This window comes from Carettochelys insculpta, chromosome 23, assembly GCF_033958435.1.
Source record: "Carettochelys insculpta isolate YL-2023 chromosome 23, ASM3395843v1, whole genome shotgun sequence".
Lineage (NCBI taxonomy): Eukaryota > Metazoa > Chordata > Testudines > Carettochelyidae > Carettochelys > Carettochelys insculpta.
Window position 1 is genome coordinate 14453161 of NC_134159.1, and position 13280 is coordinate 14466440.

A 13280-nucleotide genomic window follows, 5' to 3' on the forward strand; every position below is an offset into this window, starting at 1 on the left:
AATGGGACTTCTAGGTACACCATTGTAATAGAGAATATTGGTGTTGCTCATGAGAGATGCTTGGAATGGGTGCACCATCTGGCTCAAAGGATTTTGAACGTGCTGAGTCTCAACTCTTCAGAGAAGCTGGCTCCTGCTAGCAAACTGTTCTAGCTTAAGGATGCAGCGCTGTATCCACATGGTTAACCAGCAGTAGCAATGCCACAGCCGCAGTGCCTTGCATGCAGTGTTCCCTGTAAGCTGAGTATTTGGTTGGCTGCCTGCCCAGGAGAGATCCAGGTGCTGCCCAGCTGATTAACAGAGCGCCCACAGCCAGCAGCGTGTGTTTCTATTGGTGCACATCTCCACATGCCTCAGTGCAGATGATAAAATTTATTCTGCCCAGGGATGCTAAAAATCAGAGGAAACCCTGCTTGCATATTGCTGCTTTGCTCTTTTTCTCATCATGCCAAGTGTTGCGTCAGTCCTGGTGGTGGTGGTGGGGGTGGATGTACTGCATAGTATAAAAGTCTCACTGAGCGGTTTCAGAGTTGCAAAAGAGGGAAAGATTAAAATCCTTCAATGCCCTTTGTGTTAAACGTGACCTCAAGGTCTGTCCGAATAAAGGGTCCTGATTGTCCATTTCCCCTTTGCACCCATGCAGTGCTAGCAGCCTTTTGGCTGGGCGGGAATTCAGTGAACTGAGGCTTTGTAGGTTTTTAATGGGCTTGGGGAGGGAGCAACAGAATGAAGGAAACTTTAGAACCTCTATCCAAGTGGCAAAGATGTGGTTTCCATCCAGTGTGTTCTGTGCTGAGCAAAGGGCTCTTCGTGACCAGCATCCGGCATGAGACAGCTGGTGATCTTAATCTGCCAGCTGTGATTGGTTTAGTAATGATGCTGCCAGATTTAGAGGAAAACTTCTGTGCAGCTGTAAGTGCCCACAGCAGACTCGAACCTAGGACCTGTAGAGCTTAGTGCATGAGCAACTACAGTTGAGCTAAAAGCACACCCTCAGCTAAGGTTGTAGAAGAGGCATGTTCGTTCTCTGCAGGTTACGCAGCTGTCCTGTAATCTCAGGAAGCATAGCCTAGAGCTTTATTCCTCTCAGCCCCTTTTGAGAAGTGCACAAACTCACTTTGCACAAGGGGCAATAAGGTCTGACTTTAACAGTCGCTCTCACTCTCCGCCAATCTCAGTACCAATGTTTCCAGTGTGTGGCCAAGATGACTATTTGCATAGGATCCCAAGCTGGGAGATATTGCAAGTGCTTTGGAGGATAAGGTCAGAATTCAAAATTATCTGGACAAGCTGGAGAAATGGTCTTAGTGAAGTGGGATGAAGGTCAATAAGGACAAATGCGAAGTGCTCCACTTAAGGAGGAACACCTAATTTCCTAGCAAGGAGCGTCTATGTGCTAGGAACTAATTTCGAAGTTAATTACTACTACTTTGAAGTTGCCTACAGAGAGTCTACACACATTTTCCTTTACTTCGAACAAGTTTGAAGTCTTTACTCCATTCCTGGGAATGCAGTAGTGCCCTGCTTGGAAGTTGAACTTCAAAGTGGGGCGTATGTAGATGCACAACTTCGAATTTAGCAACTTCACACTTATTTTTGAGTGTAGACATGGCCAAGGAGTAGTGCAGAAAGGAGTCATAATGAACTACAAGACACACAACATCTCCCACCCCTCATCCCCCACCTGCAGTTCATGTATTTGGTTTGCTAGTTTTTATTGCAATGTTTTTGGATCTCTGTACTGTATAACTGGATCTGGACTGGAAATTCTATCGATCTGAAGAAGTGGGTCTGTTCCACGAAAGTTCATCACCTAATAAATCATTTTGTTAGTCTTTAAAGTGCTACATGACTGCTGACTGGTTTTGTTACAAGCAGAGTATGTTACACAGAGGAGGGAGAAAAATTCTCCTTGGCCTCTGAGGATACAACAAGAAACATTGGGCTTAAATTGCAGCAAGGAAGGTTTAGGTTGGACATTAGGAAAAATTTCCTAACTCTCAGGGTGGTTAATTACTGGAATAAATTGCCTAGAGGGGTTGTAGAATCTCCATCACAGGAAATATTTAACAGGCTGGATAAACATCTAACAGGGATGATATAGATTGTCTGTGGTCCTGCTGTGAGGGTAGGGGACTGGAATTGATGACCTCTTGAGATCCCTTCCCGTTCTAGTGTTCTGTGATCCCTGACCATGGTCAGGGTTTTTTTGAAGGTCTGAGCCGCCACAACCGGAGGCAGGCTCTGCAAAGATTTTCTCTCTCTTTTGAACAGCTGGCCCAGAGTTCCTTTGAAAGCCTTTCTTAGCGTGTCAGCAACAGCAGCTTCTGAGAGCAGGTTTGTCATCTGTGACCCTAGGTCGGGAGCGGCGTTTCGTAGCTGGCTTCCATTTTTCTTACGATGCACGGAACTTAACCCCCCAGTTCCAAATGCTCTGAAGCTTTTACATCTGCGTGTATTACAACTAGGCCAGACCCCAGGAGTTACAGCTGTAATACAGGCAGGTGTTAACCATGTTCCAGTAACTACACAGAAACACCAGACATTTCATAGCAATCTCATCTGGTCTGCCTGGGGCACATGACAATTTCATTTGGAGAGGACTGAAATGCTTTAGTTACACCAAAGTTATTGTGCTCAGGCTATGGGGTATCTGGGTAAAATGTAGGAGACAGGAGGTCTGACTAGAGTGGTGGGGCCCAAACTTTCCGACATCATGCCCCCTTTCGATTTCTGAGAAACCATGACGGCCCCCACCTCTTTTTTTTTTACCATCATCCAACTCCCCCTTTTAACAAAAAATTAATTCGTAATTTAAAATAACCACACAAACTTGATATAAAAATGTTATTTTAAATAGTTTTTTTTTCTTGGTCCCTTGGGAGTGCCTGGTGCAGCCCCAGGTGGCTGGGTGCCTGAATCGTGTGCCAGCTGCCAGAGCTGCCTACACAAGCCACCCACCCACCTGAGATCTGCGCTGCTAGAGTTGCCCGCTGGAGCCGCCCCCCTCTCCAAGCCCCGCACTGTCAGAACCAGCTGCCTGCCCACCAGCCACCCACCCCAGCCATGTGCCAGCTGCCTGAGCCCCACACTGCTGGGGCCAGCTGCCTGTCTGCCAGCCCAAGCTGCCCCGTGCTGCCAGGGCCAGCCACCCACGTGCCAGCCTGACCGCCCAAGCCCCACCAGCCCTGCAAGCCACCCACCTGAGCCCTTCCTCTCCCACAAAGCCAGGCACCACTAGCCCTCGCTCTTACCCCCTCCGCAGCCTCACATCTAACCCCCTCCTCCTCCTCCCTCCCGCTCCAACCCATGTTCAATCACCTTTGCAGGAGGCAGCTAGCTCCACAGGGGTCTCCGCTGGCTGCCTGGTTCTTATAGCAGCTGCGTCGGGTAACCCATGTAAAATGGCAGGGGCTGAGAGCCAGAAGCAAAGGCCTGCTCTTTCTTCAGGTGGGGAGAATAATGCGGGGGGGGCTGGGTTGCCTCATCCCTCCCCCCCCGGAATTTCTTCATGCCCCCCAGTTTGGGAAACCATGGACTACAGGAACCAGTGGTCCCATTCAGTACACCACTGTGCTTCTCTGTTTACTATATGTGACGTACTGTGGCTCCCTGCCTGTGGCACCAGCCCCTCCAGAGAGGGTTTGTATCTACTGCTGTGCCAAAAATTTGACAGGCATGTAGGATGGATTCTCAAAAGCACCAGGCATTGGCCTATGTCTGCTCCATTGACTCCAGGTGGAGCTTTTCCAGCTTCACTGGTGAACGCCTGGTGAGTTCGTGGCAGTTTGCTTATTAGCTGCAGAAATGACAGCTCCTTCTGTAGCAAAATTGAAGGTAAATAGGCCGGAACTCACCGGCACACGGACATAGCTCCATAATAAATGTGGAACGTCCCTGTGAACCTTATGCTGGTTTCTACCAGGGTAAGTCTGGCCTAACGCATCTGGCTGGCAAGCCCCTGAGGAGGGTTGGCGGCTGGAGAACATAGGGCAACTGCTGCACTTTTGGATGCTGGAACTTTGCCACAGATCACCCAGGATTCAGCAGTGTTGAGGGCGCTTAACGCTTATTGGTATAAAAGGATTGGCTGGTGCAGCTATGGGTATTGCACGCTGCAATGGGCCGGAAGGAGAGATGCTTTCACTAATTCTACTTGCTTGGCCAGTCGCGCTATTCCATTGTTAATGCAGGCGCTGATTGAATTCAGTGTAGGTAGCACTCCGAGTCAGACTGCTGGTCCTCGTTTGATTTCTGCCACAGCGATGCCGCCAGCCTCCCTTTTGATGTCACGCTGCCCAGGTGCGGAAGTGATTGTGTTGTCAGCTGGTGGAGCAATTGCAGACTGGAAGCCCACCTGAGCACCCAAATCTAGGCCCAAAAATGGCCAGCAAAACAGGCAAGATCACTAATTGGTGCAAGGTCACTTAGCTGCAGCCACACTTGTTCCACTTCATTGCTGACAGGAGACGTCGCAGTCCATCACAGAAATGCTTGCGCAGGTTCACAGCAGATCAGCTCTTGGTACCCTGTATCTTCTGATTCAAAGTGATGAGTGAGTGCGTTCAGAATAACTGGGAGCAGTCCCTCAAGGAAAACTCAGCCTCCTGGTGCTGCTGCAAGGGCTTGTCTAGACTAGATGAATTGGCAAGGGAGCTTCTCAATTGACGCCACTTTCGGCTGCAACATCGTGTCAGAGGCCTGCTGAGAAAACAAGCTTGTACTGGTGCAGCTGTCAGGGTGAGTTACAAGACTAAGAAGTATGAGTCCCAGCCCCATCTTCCAGCAGCGCAGTACCAGTTTGCCCTGCTGCCGTAGGGATGCTGTAGGCTTTGAGCTAGAGTATTTCCATCACACAGTCTGGGTCTAACCCCTCCTCTTGCAACTCCTGTCCTAGACACGCAATTCACTTCTGGGGTGACCGGCTGAAACCAGCCTTGCCCAGGGCCTCTGGGCTTTGGCTGTGGCTCCAGGTTCCATCTGATCCCACGCAGGATACACTCTGCCCTTTTAACTCTGCGTTCTCCAAAGCTATTACCCCTTCTGCCTGGTCCAGCCCACCCCTCGTGCCTCCCAGGCTCCCCTGGCTTGCTGTAGTTGTTCCTTGGTAACAAAGAGAGACCTGGAGTCACTTGTCCTCCCTCTCCCTGCATCCCAGACCAGATTAATAAACACTCTCCAAGCTACTCATCAATCAAGCAACAGATTCCCAGCCCCCATGACTGAGCTCAGCAGGGCTGCAGCTGAAGCACACTTAAAAGGCTGGAACCAGCTGGGTTCCATAAGGGCTGAAGGGGCTTTCGGTGGAAGCTGGTAAACATGCAGGCTTGGAGCTCTGTCAATGCTCTTCTTCACTCTGAGTGCAGAAGGTAGGGGCCCATGAGACCTTAAAAGTACCTTGCTTCTCTAGGCCTCTGCTTAAAAAACAAGGTCACAGGCAGCTTGGCCTTGGGAAGTATCTGGCACCACCCAAATGAGAGACCCTCTCTTTAGAACCCAGGAAGACACACTTGGGAGCTCTCCTGTGGGGTAACCCCAAGCTCCTACCCTTCCCTTAGGGGAGAGCGTGAAAACAAAGAGGAAAAGTATAAACTGCAATCTCTGGTAGCTGACCTTTCAGTCCTAGGCATGCCTGCGCAGGGACCCTCCTCTAGAACACAGCAATCAAGTAATTGCCTTAAAGGTGATTTATTAACAAAATGAAAAGATAAACTTGATAAAGCAAACTTGATTGCTAGGTGTTACAGAGCAGCTTAAAAGAGAGTTAAAACACAAAGAGTTACTTCTCTGGGATCCCGTTTAAAAGTTACAATGATGAGGGGTACATCAGTCAACCTGAGAAGTCCTGCACCAACCCCAAAATATAAAAGTACTGTTAGCTCTTCCCTATCTGGCACTCTATGATCTGGAACTCTCAAATAACTGGCATTTTAACCAGAAGTAAATTTTAGTTACATTTTCCATAAGTACAATAGAGTGAAAGTAAATACAAATAAATACCGCATAAGTTGACAATGTAAAATACTACTCCCTGTAAGCAAAGCACTCTGCGCACATTTTTGTATGTTTTGAAATATCCAATCTTGTTTTTCCTTTTTGTGTTATGCATTGCTAGGTACCCCTTTCTGTTAGCCAGACTAGTTGAATATCAGGCAACCTCCTGGGGCTGCTGGACAGGAAAGAGTTTACTGTAATCTGATTAATAATTCCATTCTATTTACATATTGGTTATTCTAAATCAGAAGTTTATATCCTAGAACTGGAAGAGACCTCGAGAAGTTACTGAGTCCAGTCCCCTGCACTCACAGCAGGGCCTATTATTGTTCCTGATAGATTTTATTTTTAAAAAAAAAATTAAACCCTTCAAAGGCCCCTCAAGCATTGAGCTGGTCACCCTGCTCAACCCTGGGTTTACAAGGCCAATGCTGTCATCACTGAGCTGTTCTCTCCCTATAAAGTTGCTTGGGAGGCCTGGATGTTACTGCAAATTCCAAGCCTGTGGACTTAAACCATTGCTGTGTCTCTCCTCTGGCCACACAAAGGACTCTCCCAGCAGGTGACTGCTTCGGTTCAGAAATCCAGCCCCCCTCTTCCCATTGCCTCGCCTGGCTGCTTGCCAACAGAAAACCCACTCTCTCTGGGTTTAACCCTTTACAGACATTAATGCAAGAGCCGGAGCAGGGTTTGCTTGGAAGCTCTGTGCACTGGTTGATAGCGTTTCCTGTGCAGCCCTTCCAGATCCCTGTGGGAACAGATCCCAGGGAAGCCAAAATGAGTTCCGAGTGCAGTGCACGTCTGCCCGGGCCAGCTGGGCTCGACGACTGCACTGGTTGGGTGCAGCAGTATGGGGCGGGGAGAGAATGAAATAGTCCAGCTGTGACTGCAGCCTGCTGCTTGTAAACTTTCTCTCTAACTTTACACGCTGAGGGGTGGGGGGGAGCCCTGGATTTTAGCCAAGGGCAGGTCATCCCTTTCCTTTCCATGACAGGGCGCACGTGGGCTGGATGCTTTCTCCCTGGTCATGGCCAGTGCACAGGAACTAAATCCTGCCCTTCAATAGTCCCTGTTCTTCCTGTCGTAGGCTCCCCTCCTAAGCCTAGCACTGTACGATAGTCTCAGGCTGCAGCCTCTGCTTCTCCTCCAGCTCTGGAGTGGAGCAGTGGCTCCAGACCTCTGGGAGTCCGCAAGGGTGTTGCAGGGGATCCAGGAAAAAAGGAAACATAACTAAAAATCATCATAGAAACTAAGTTTTTTAAATAAATTGCAAAGTTATCATCTATTATTTTTAAATTAAATATCTTCCAATCATGTCGTTAATTGCTGTCTGAAAATCGGTGTTGTGGTTTCCTTTTTGCATTGAATGAAGTGTACACAGTGGCTAGCATTGGCTTTGATGGGAGCCCACAAATGGGTTGGGGGGAGGTGACTGGGGGTCTGCACTAGTGAAAAGGTTGGGAACCAAGGGACTAGAGCAGCGTTGTTCAACCTTTTTAAAATAAATTACCCCCTTCTTTAACCAGACAAACAAAAGAAAAACAAAAACAAAAACCAGATTTCTCTGGAGTGCCCCTATGGGAACACGTACCACCAAATGAGAAACATGGGCCTAAGGTAAGCTGAGGTCTTGAAACAAGTGCCATTCAACTGTTTCAGATTTGTTTTGCGTATTGCCAAGTTACACCTCACTTAAAAACGACTGACTTATGCAAACGTGCCAAAATATCGCAGGAGAAGATGACTGAAAACATGCTGACGTTCTACCATCTTCTCAAATCGAGGAATTGGAACAGAAATATTGTTCTTACATTTTAGCATAAGGCATATGAAGCAGGAGAAACACAAGTCATTGTAGTGACTTTACGAGTGTTTTTGGTGTAGCCTGTGGTAAAACTAGGCAAATATCTAGATGAGTTGATATACCCGTGTAGGACCTTGGTGTACCCCTGGTTGAGAAACACTGAAGCAGAGTGTCTCTGCGCAGCCTGGGGTGGAAAGCCTCTGGGCCTGGGGGACAGATTCAGTTGTGCTACCGCCCTGCAAACAGCTGCGTGGACAGTGCTCTCAGGTTGTAGCTCACGTGCCGAAGCTTTGACGAGAAGGTGGACTGTTTTTAGCATTGCAGCATGAGCCTTTGCAGCCGGACTCGGAGCCTGCTTGTTGCCGTGGTCTGGGTAGAGCAGCCTGTGCAGCTCTGCCAGTGGCCTTGAATCCTGATATACAGCCACCATCCTGGCCTGGGCCCTGTGTGACAATTCAGCTGCACCTGTGTCCTGCTTACATCTACAGGTAGAACCTCTTTCATCTGGCAACATCCATAGTCCAGCATGATTTTAGTTAGCTGGAGGTTCTGCTTATCCTGGGTATGAACAAGTTTCCCGTGGTCTCTTCAAGTCTGATTACAACCAACAGTCCTGGCTCTGTGTCCTGTCCTGTTCGTTTAGTTCTAGCTTATCCTCACGTGTCTTCTACACACCCAGTAAGCAGGCGGTACTGGTGATGCTGCTAGACAACATTCACCTCTGATATAGCAAATTCTCTGGTTTGGTGCCAGTCAGCTCCTGAGGGTGCCAGACTGGAGGAGTTCAACCTATATTAACCCCCCGTGAGTCCAGTCACGGAGCCAGGCGCACAGCAGAACGTGTGCACAAGCTGTGTGTGTTGTGGACCAAATAAATATTTAAGAGATGATCCTCCTTCCTCTGTCCTGACATTCCAGGCCCTCAGCCTGGGGGGTGGGATGATAAAAATGCACTGCTGTGCCTTAGTGCATAGCTCAGATAGCTGCTGAGTGGAGGAGGGAGCTCTCAGAACCACTTGGAAAGCAGAAAACCTTGTCTGAGCCAAGGACAGAAACCTGTGGGGCTTTTCAGCACCTGTACAGCCCACACTGGTGGGAGAGACGTGCCCCTGAAAATCAGGGCCCAGGCTGGGTTTAACTGGGTGAATTGTTGGAAAAACTACCAATTGTCGGCTGAGAGGTTTTGTGTGATGTGAGTCCCGTTGATGCAGTTGTCTGTTTAACATGGGTGTCTCCACAGAGGCAGAATTGCTTAGTGGGTGGAATGCTGGACTGACTCTCAGGAGGCCTGGCTTTCATTTCCAGCTCTGCTTCTGGCCTGCTGACTGACTTGGGGAAACTGAGACACAGGGAAGGCGCTGGCTTGCATGTCTGTAAAATGGAAATAATGTACTGGCTCCTTTGTATTTTAAAAAAAAAAACAACAACCTCTCGACGCCATAAGGAGTGCCAGAGAAGAACTGCTTGTTATGGTTACATTGGGTTTCAATTCTCCAGGGGCTGTTGGTCTCCCAGGCTCATTGCTGGTGTGTGCTGTGGGCTTCCCACACTGATACGATGTCCTGTCTTCTCCCCCAACCAGGAGAAACGATGAGGTGACGCACATTAAGATCCAGAACACTGGTGACTACTATGACCTCTATGGAGGGGAGAAGTTTGCTACCCTGGCCGAGCTGGTGCAGTACTACACAGAGCAGCAGGGGCTGCTGCGGGAGAAAAACAGCAATGTCATTGAGTTGAAGTACCCTCTGAACTGCCAGGACCCCACTTCCGAGAGGTAAGCTGCTTCTCTCCCCTGCACCTGTCCACTCCATGGACATATTGAGCAATTCCTGAGCAGTGCCCAGAAGAGGTTTGTTCTGAGGATAAGGATGCCCCTGGACTAGGTTTGGAACAGAGCTCAAAACTAGGTGCATTTGGGTTCCATAGCTTGAGAGCTGTGTGCATAGACTTGGTGATCCCTTCCCTGTCCCATGCAGTAGCACAGCAAAGGTTGGCTGGCCATCTGAGTCCTCCCCACCAAGCCCTTGGGACAGTCATGGCACCCAGCCCCAGAGCCTGTACCACTAGGGATGCTTTAAACCTCTGACTTCCCCGGAATCCCAGAATAGCAACCCTGCCCTCCACCCCATGACCATCGCACTCCGATTTCCCCTCCTGAGTTTCCTCAGTCAGTGTCACATGCCCCCATGGAGCTGGCTGGTTTGGGCCAGACAAGGAAATGCACGGGGGATGCTACTAACGGCCACGAAGTGCTCTAACTTTAGCAGCCCCTGTCAGTCAGCAGGACAGTCTCACTTCCTGAAATAGCGCACAGGGAGAGGAGCTGCTCCATCATGTGAGCCACCCCCGTGGAGGGGCTGGGAAGTCCCACCCGCTCACGTGCAGCCTGGCTGCTAAGATGGGTTAGTGGCTCGTTCCATCCTTCAGCGTGAGACGAGGGCGGGCAGCAGAAGCCCTGGAGAAGTGGAAACCCCCTCAGATTAATTCCCTCCAAAGAGATTCTGGCTTAGCAAAGGAATTACTTCAAGGGTATCTGCTCGTTGCCAGCACAACATGACTGCAGTGTAAAGAAGAATGAGCCCCAGGGTCAGGGCTGGCAGCTGTGTATGGGCAGAGCCATGTAGGGGTATGATAGAGGTCTAAGGGGGACATGAGAGAGGTCTCTTAAATCAGAACTGATGTGGAGAAAGTGAATAAGGAAAAGTTATTTACTTGTTTAACAACTAGAAGTCCCCCAACATAATTAATAGGTAGTGGTTTTAAACCAGACAGAGGGGAGTATTTCTTCACACAGGGTAGAGCCAGCCTATGGAACTCTTTGCCAGAGGATGTTGTGAAGACCCAGGACTTGAAAAGAGCTCAAACAAGAGAGAGGCTAGAGAAACTCAGGCAGGTCAGGGCCATCGATGGCTGTTAGCCAGGATGGGTTGGACTGGTGCCCTGAGCCTCCGTTTGTCAGAGCTGGGAACGGATGACAGGGGAGGCATCACCTGATGATTTACCTGTTGTGCCCATTCCCTCTGGGGCATCTGGCATTGGCCTCTGTCGGAAGACAGGACGCTGAGCTAGATGGACCTTTGGTCTGACCTAGTGTGGCTGTTGTGGTGTGGGAAATACAGCAAACCCTTGATTCACCAGACCCCAGTTTAGTGGACTTCAGAAATAACGGACTGTCCACCAGCGTAGACTGTCACCCCCTCCCCAAAGAAAGTAAATGCGGGCAACTCACCAGAGCCCCGCCGTGACTGGAGGAGTCACTGGAGCGTCTGAGGCCACCACCACAGCTGGGTGGAGTAGCTGGGACCACTGCTGGGGCTGCTGGAGCAGCTGGGACCCCTGGAGCTGCCACGCACTTGTCCATGGGCGGGCGGCACTTGCATATACACCCCACTCCTGGTGGGAGGAGTGCGTGGCGGCTTCGGCAGGGATGGCGCTGGCATTTCTTCGGTGAGGACGGGGGGAGCCAGGCTGGGGAGGGCACTATGGTGAATACAGGAAACCCTTCGGATTGAACGACTTTTGGCATTAACGGACACCCCTCCCCCCACGGGCCCGTTAAACTGAGGGCTCGCTGTGCAGCCCCTGCTGGGAACGGGCACTGCTGCACGTTTTGCCCAGCAGTGTCTGGGAAGCTTGCGCGGGGTCTGGCTGGCTCGAGCAGCAATAACATTCACCTGTACGTGTCATCTACTACGTTCTCAAATGGGCACCGAGGGGTTGGCTCCTCAGGAGCCCTGCAGCTGTGGCTGAAATCGCTGTCGTCACAGCCCACTCTGCTGGGATTTCCACAGGACCGGCCTCACTGCCTCCCACTGGGACCAAGTCGCCAACACGTGCCATGCCGTGCCGTGCCACCAGTGGGTCGTCTCTGGGAGATATTTTGGGCCTTGTTGAATTCCCAGCAGCCTGGCTTGCAGGAGCCGACCTCCTCTTTGGGAGCGAACTAGTATCTCTGCCCAGGGCCACAGCTGAGTTTATGGATTGAGCATGGGCATCGGATGTCCTGCAGCAGCAGAGCAGCTGGGCTATAGCATCCTCTGGACTACACCAGTGATGAGAGTCAGGACCGTGCTGGGTGTTGGAGACACACAGTAAGACATGCTCTGAGGAGAGTCACCTAAGCTGAGGAGACAGAGTGGGTAGGGAAAAAAAAGCAGGGGGGATTATCTCTGTCTAATGGCTGGAGTCCTGCTGCACACAGAGCTAGACTTGCCCAAAGGCACACTGCAAGTTTGTGGTAGACCAGACAGTTAACTGTGGCTCTCCCAAGTGTTAGGCTAGTGCTCTAACCACTGGGAAATCCTTCCACCGTTCAGGCTGAGTTCCCAAGGCTGCTGGAGCTGAGCAACCGAATGGCGCTACCAAAATGAGTCGAGGAATAAAAGCGATACGTCGGTGGCATAGGGCTGCAAGGAGCTGTTCTCTTCTCAGCCGGCTGTACTTGTGAGTCACTGGGGAGCCCTGAGCAAGTGGTATAGCCTTTCCAGCAGGGAACCAGCCACTTCTGTGAAGTGCTGGAAATTTTACGGATGAAAAGTGCTGTTTGTGTAGAGTTCTCCCTTCGCTAATGCTCAGCGCTTTCTGCCCGGAGCATGGCAGAGCTGCCATCTAGTGGAGAAGGTGTGGGACAATAAGCAGCTTGCAATTTTTGAAGTGGAGATAGGTGATAATTCTGTGCCAGGCAAGAGATGGGTCTTAGTTGCTTGGTTCCGTTCCTATCCTGCAAGTTTTCTCAGTCGCTCAGTACAGCAGAAGGCCCATCTGGGACTTGTCTCCAGTTTTCTGAAATCTTGAGAGGTGAGTTGGGCAGTCAGCAGAGTGAGTGGCTGAACGGTGCTAACTAGAGGACCAACTAGAGATTTTGGTGCAAATCAGGTACACACCTCACTTTGCCAATGCATCTCTCTCCTGAACTTCAGCAACCTCCGCTAGTCCATGGGGGGGCTTTTACTGACCAAAGACTTCTAGTTCTGAGGCTCCTGCTGTGTGTCTCTTTGTAAATGTAAACCTTCCCTAATGACATTGGCTAGACTGATTTCAGTTGGAACATAATGAGGATCTGATCTCAGAGAGATTAATGAGTATATTAAAGCATTGGGTGAGCTGAGGCTGGAGGTCAAATAGAAGTCCTGAAGTTTGCATCCTCTCAGTCAGAAGGAGCATTACTGTGACAGTGCCTCATACCCGTGTAGCAGCAATGTCCTTTTACCCTTAAAATAGTCCAAGTTGGGGCTTTCCCCAGTTAGGCAGTCAGTGGGTGTGACAGCTGTGAAACTGATACCGCATGTGTGGCAAGGACAGCGGTGTAGATTTATGCATGGGAACGTTTCTGCATTTTACTTTGAGGATCCCATCTGTGTGCTCTGGCTGGAACCTGGGGTTTGCAGTGAAAGCTGAAGCCAGGCTGCTCTTGCTGGTGGCCAGGTAAAACTGTGACAGTTTTTGACCCAGTCTCAGTGACATAGAATCATAGACTACT

General features: G+C 50.1%; 1 protein-coding gene across 7 annotated transcripts in view; it reads left to right on the forward strand.

Annotated features, from left to right (window-relative positions):
* LOC142001007 (tyrosine-protein phosphatase non-receptor type 11-like) overlaps positions 1-13280 on the forward strand; it is a 113883-nt gene that overhangs the window by 83099 nt on the left and 17504 nt on the right. For all 7 annotated transcript variants that reach the window (XM_074975808.1, XM_074975809.1, XM_074975810.1 and 4 more), the window contains exon 3: positions 9381-9575. In XM_074975808.1, the coding sequence (XP_074831909.1) occupies positions 9381-9575 (195 nt within the window). The remainder of the gene's footprint in view (positions 1-9380; positions 9576-13280) is intronic.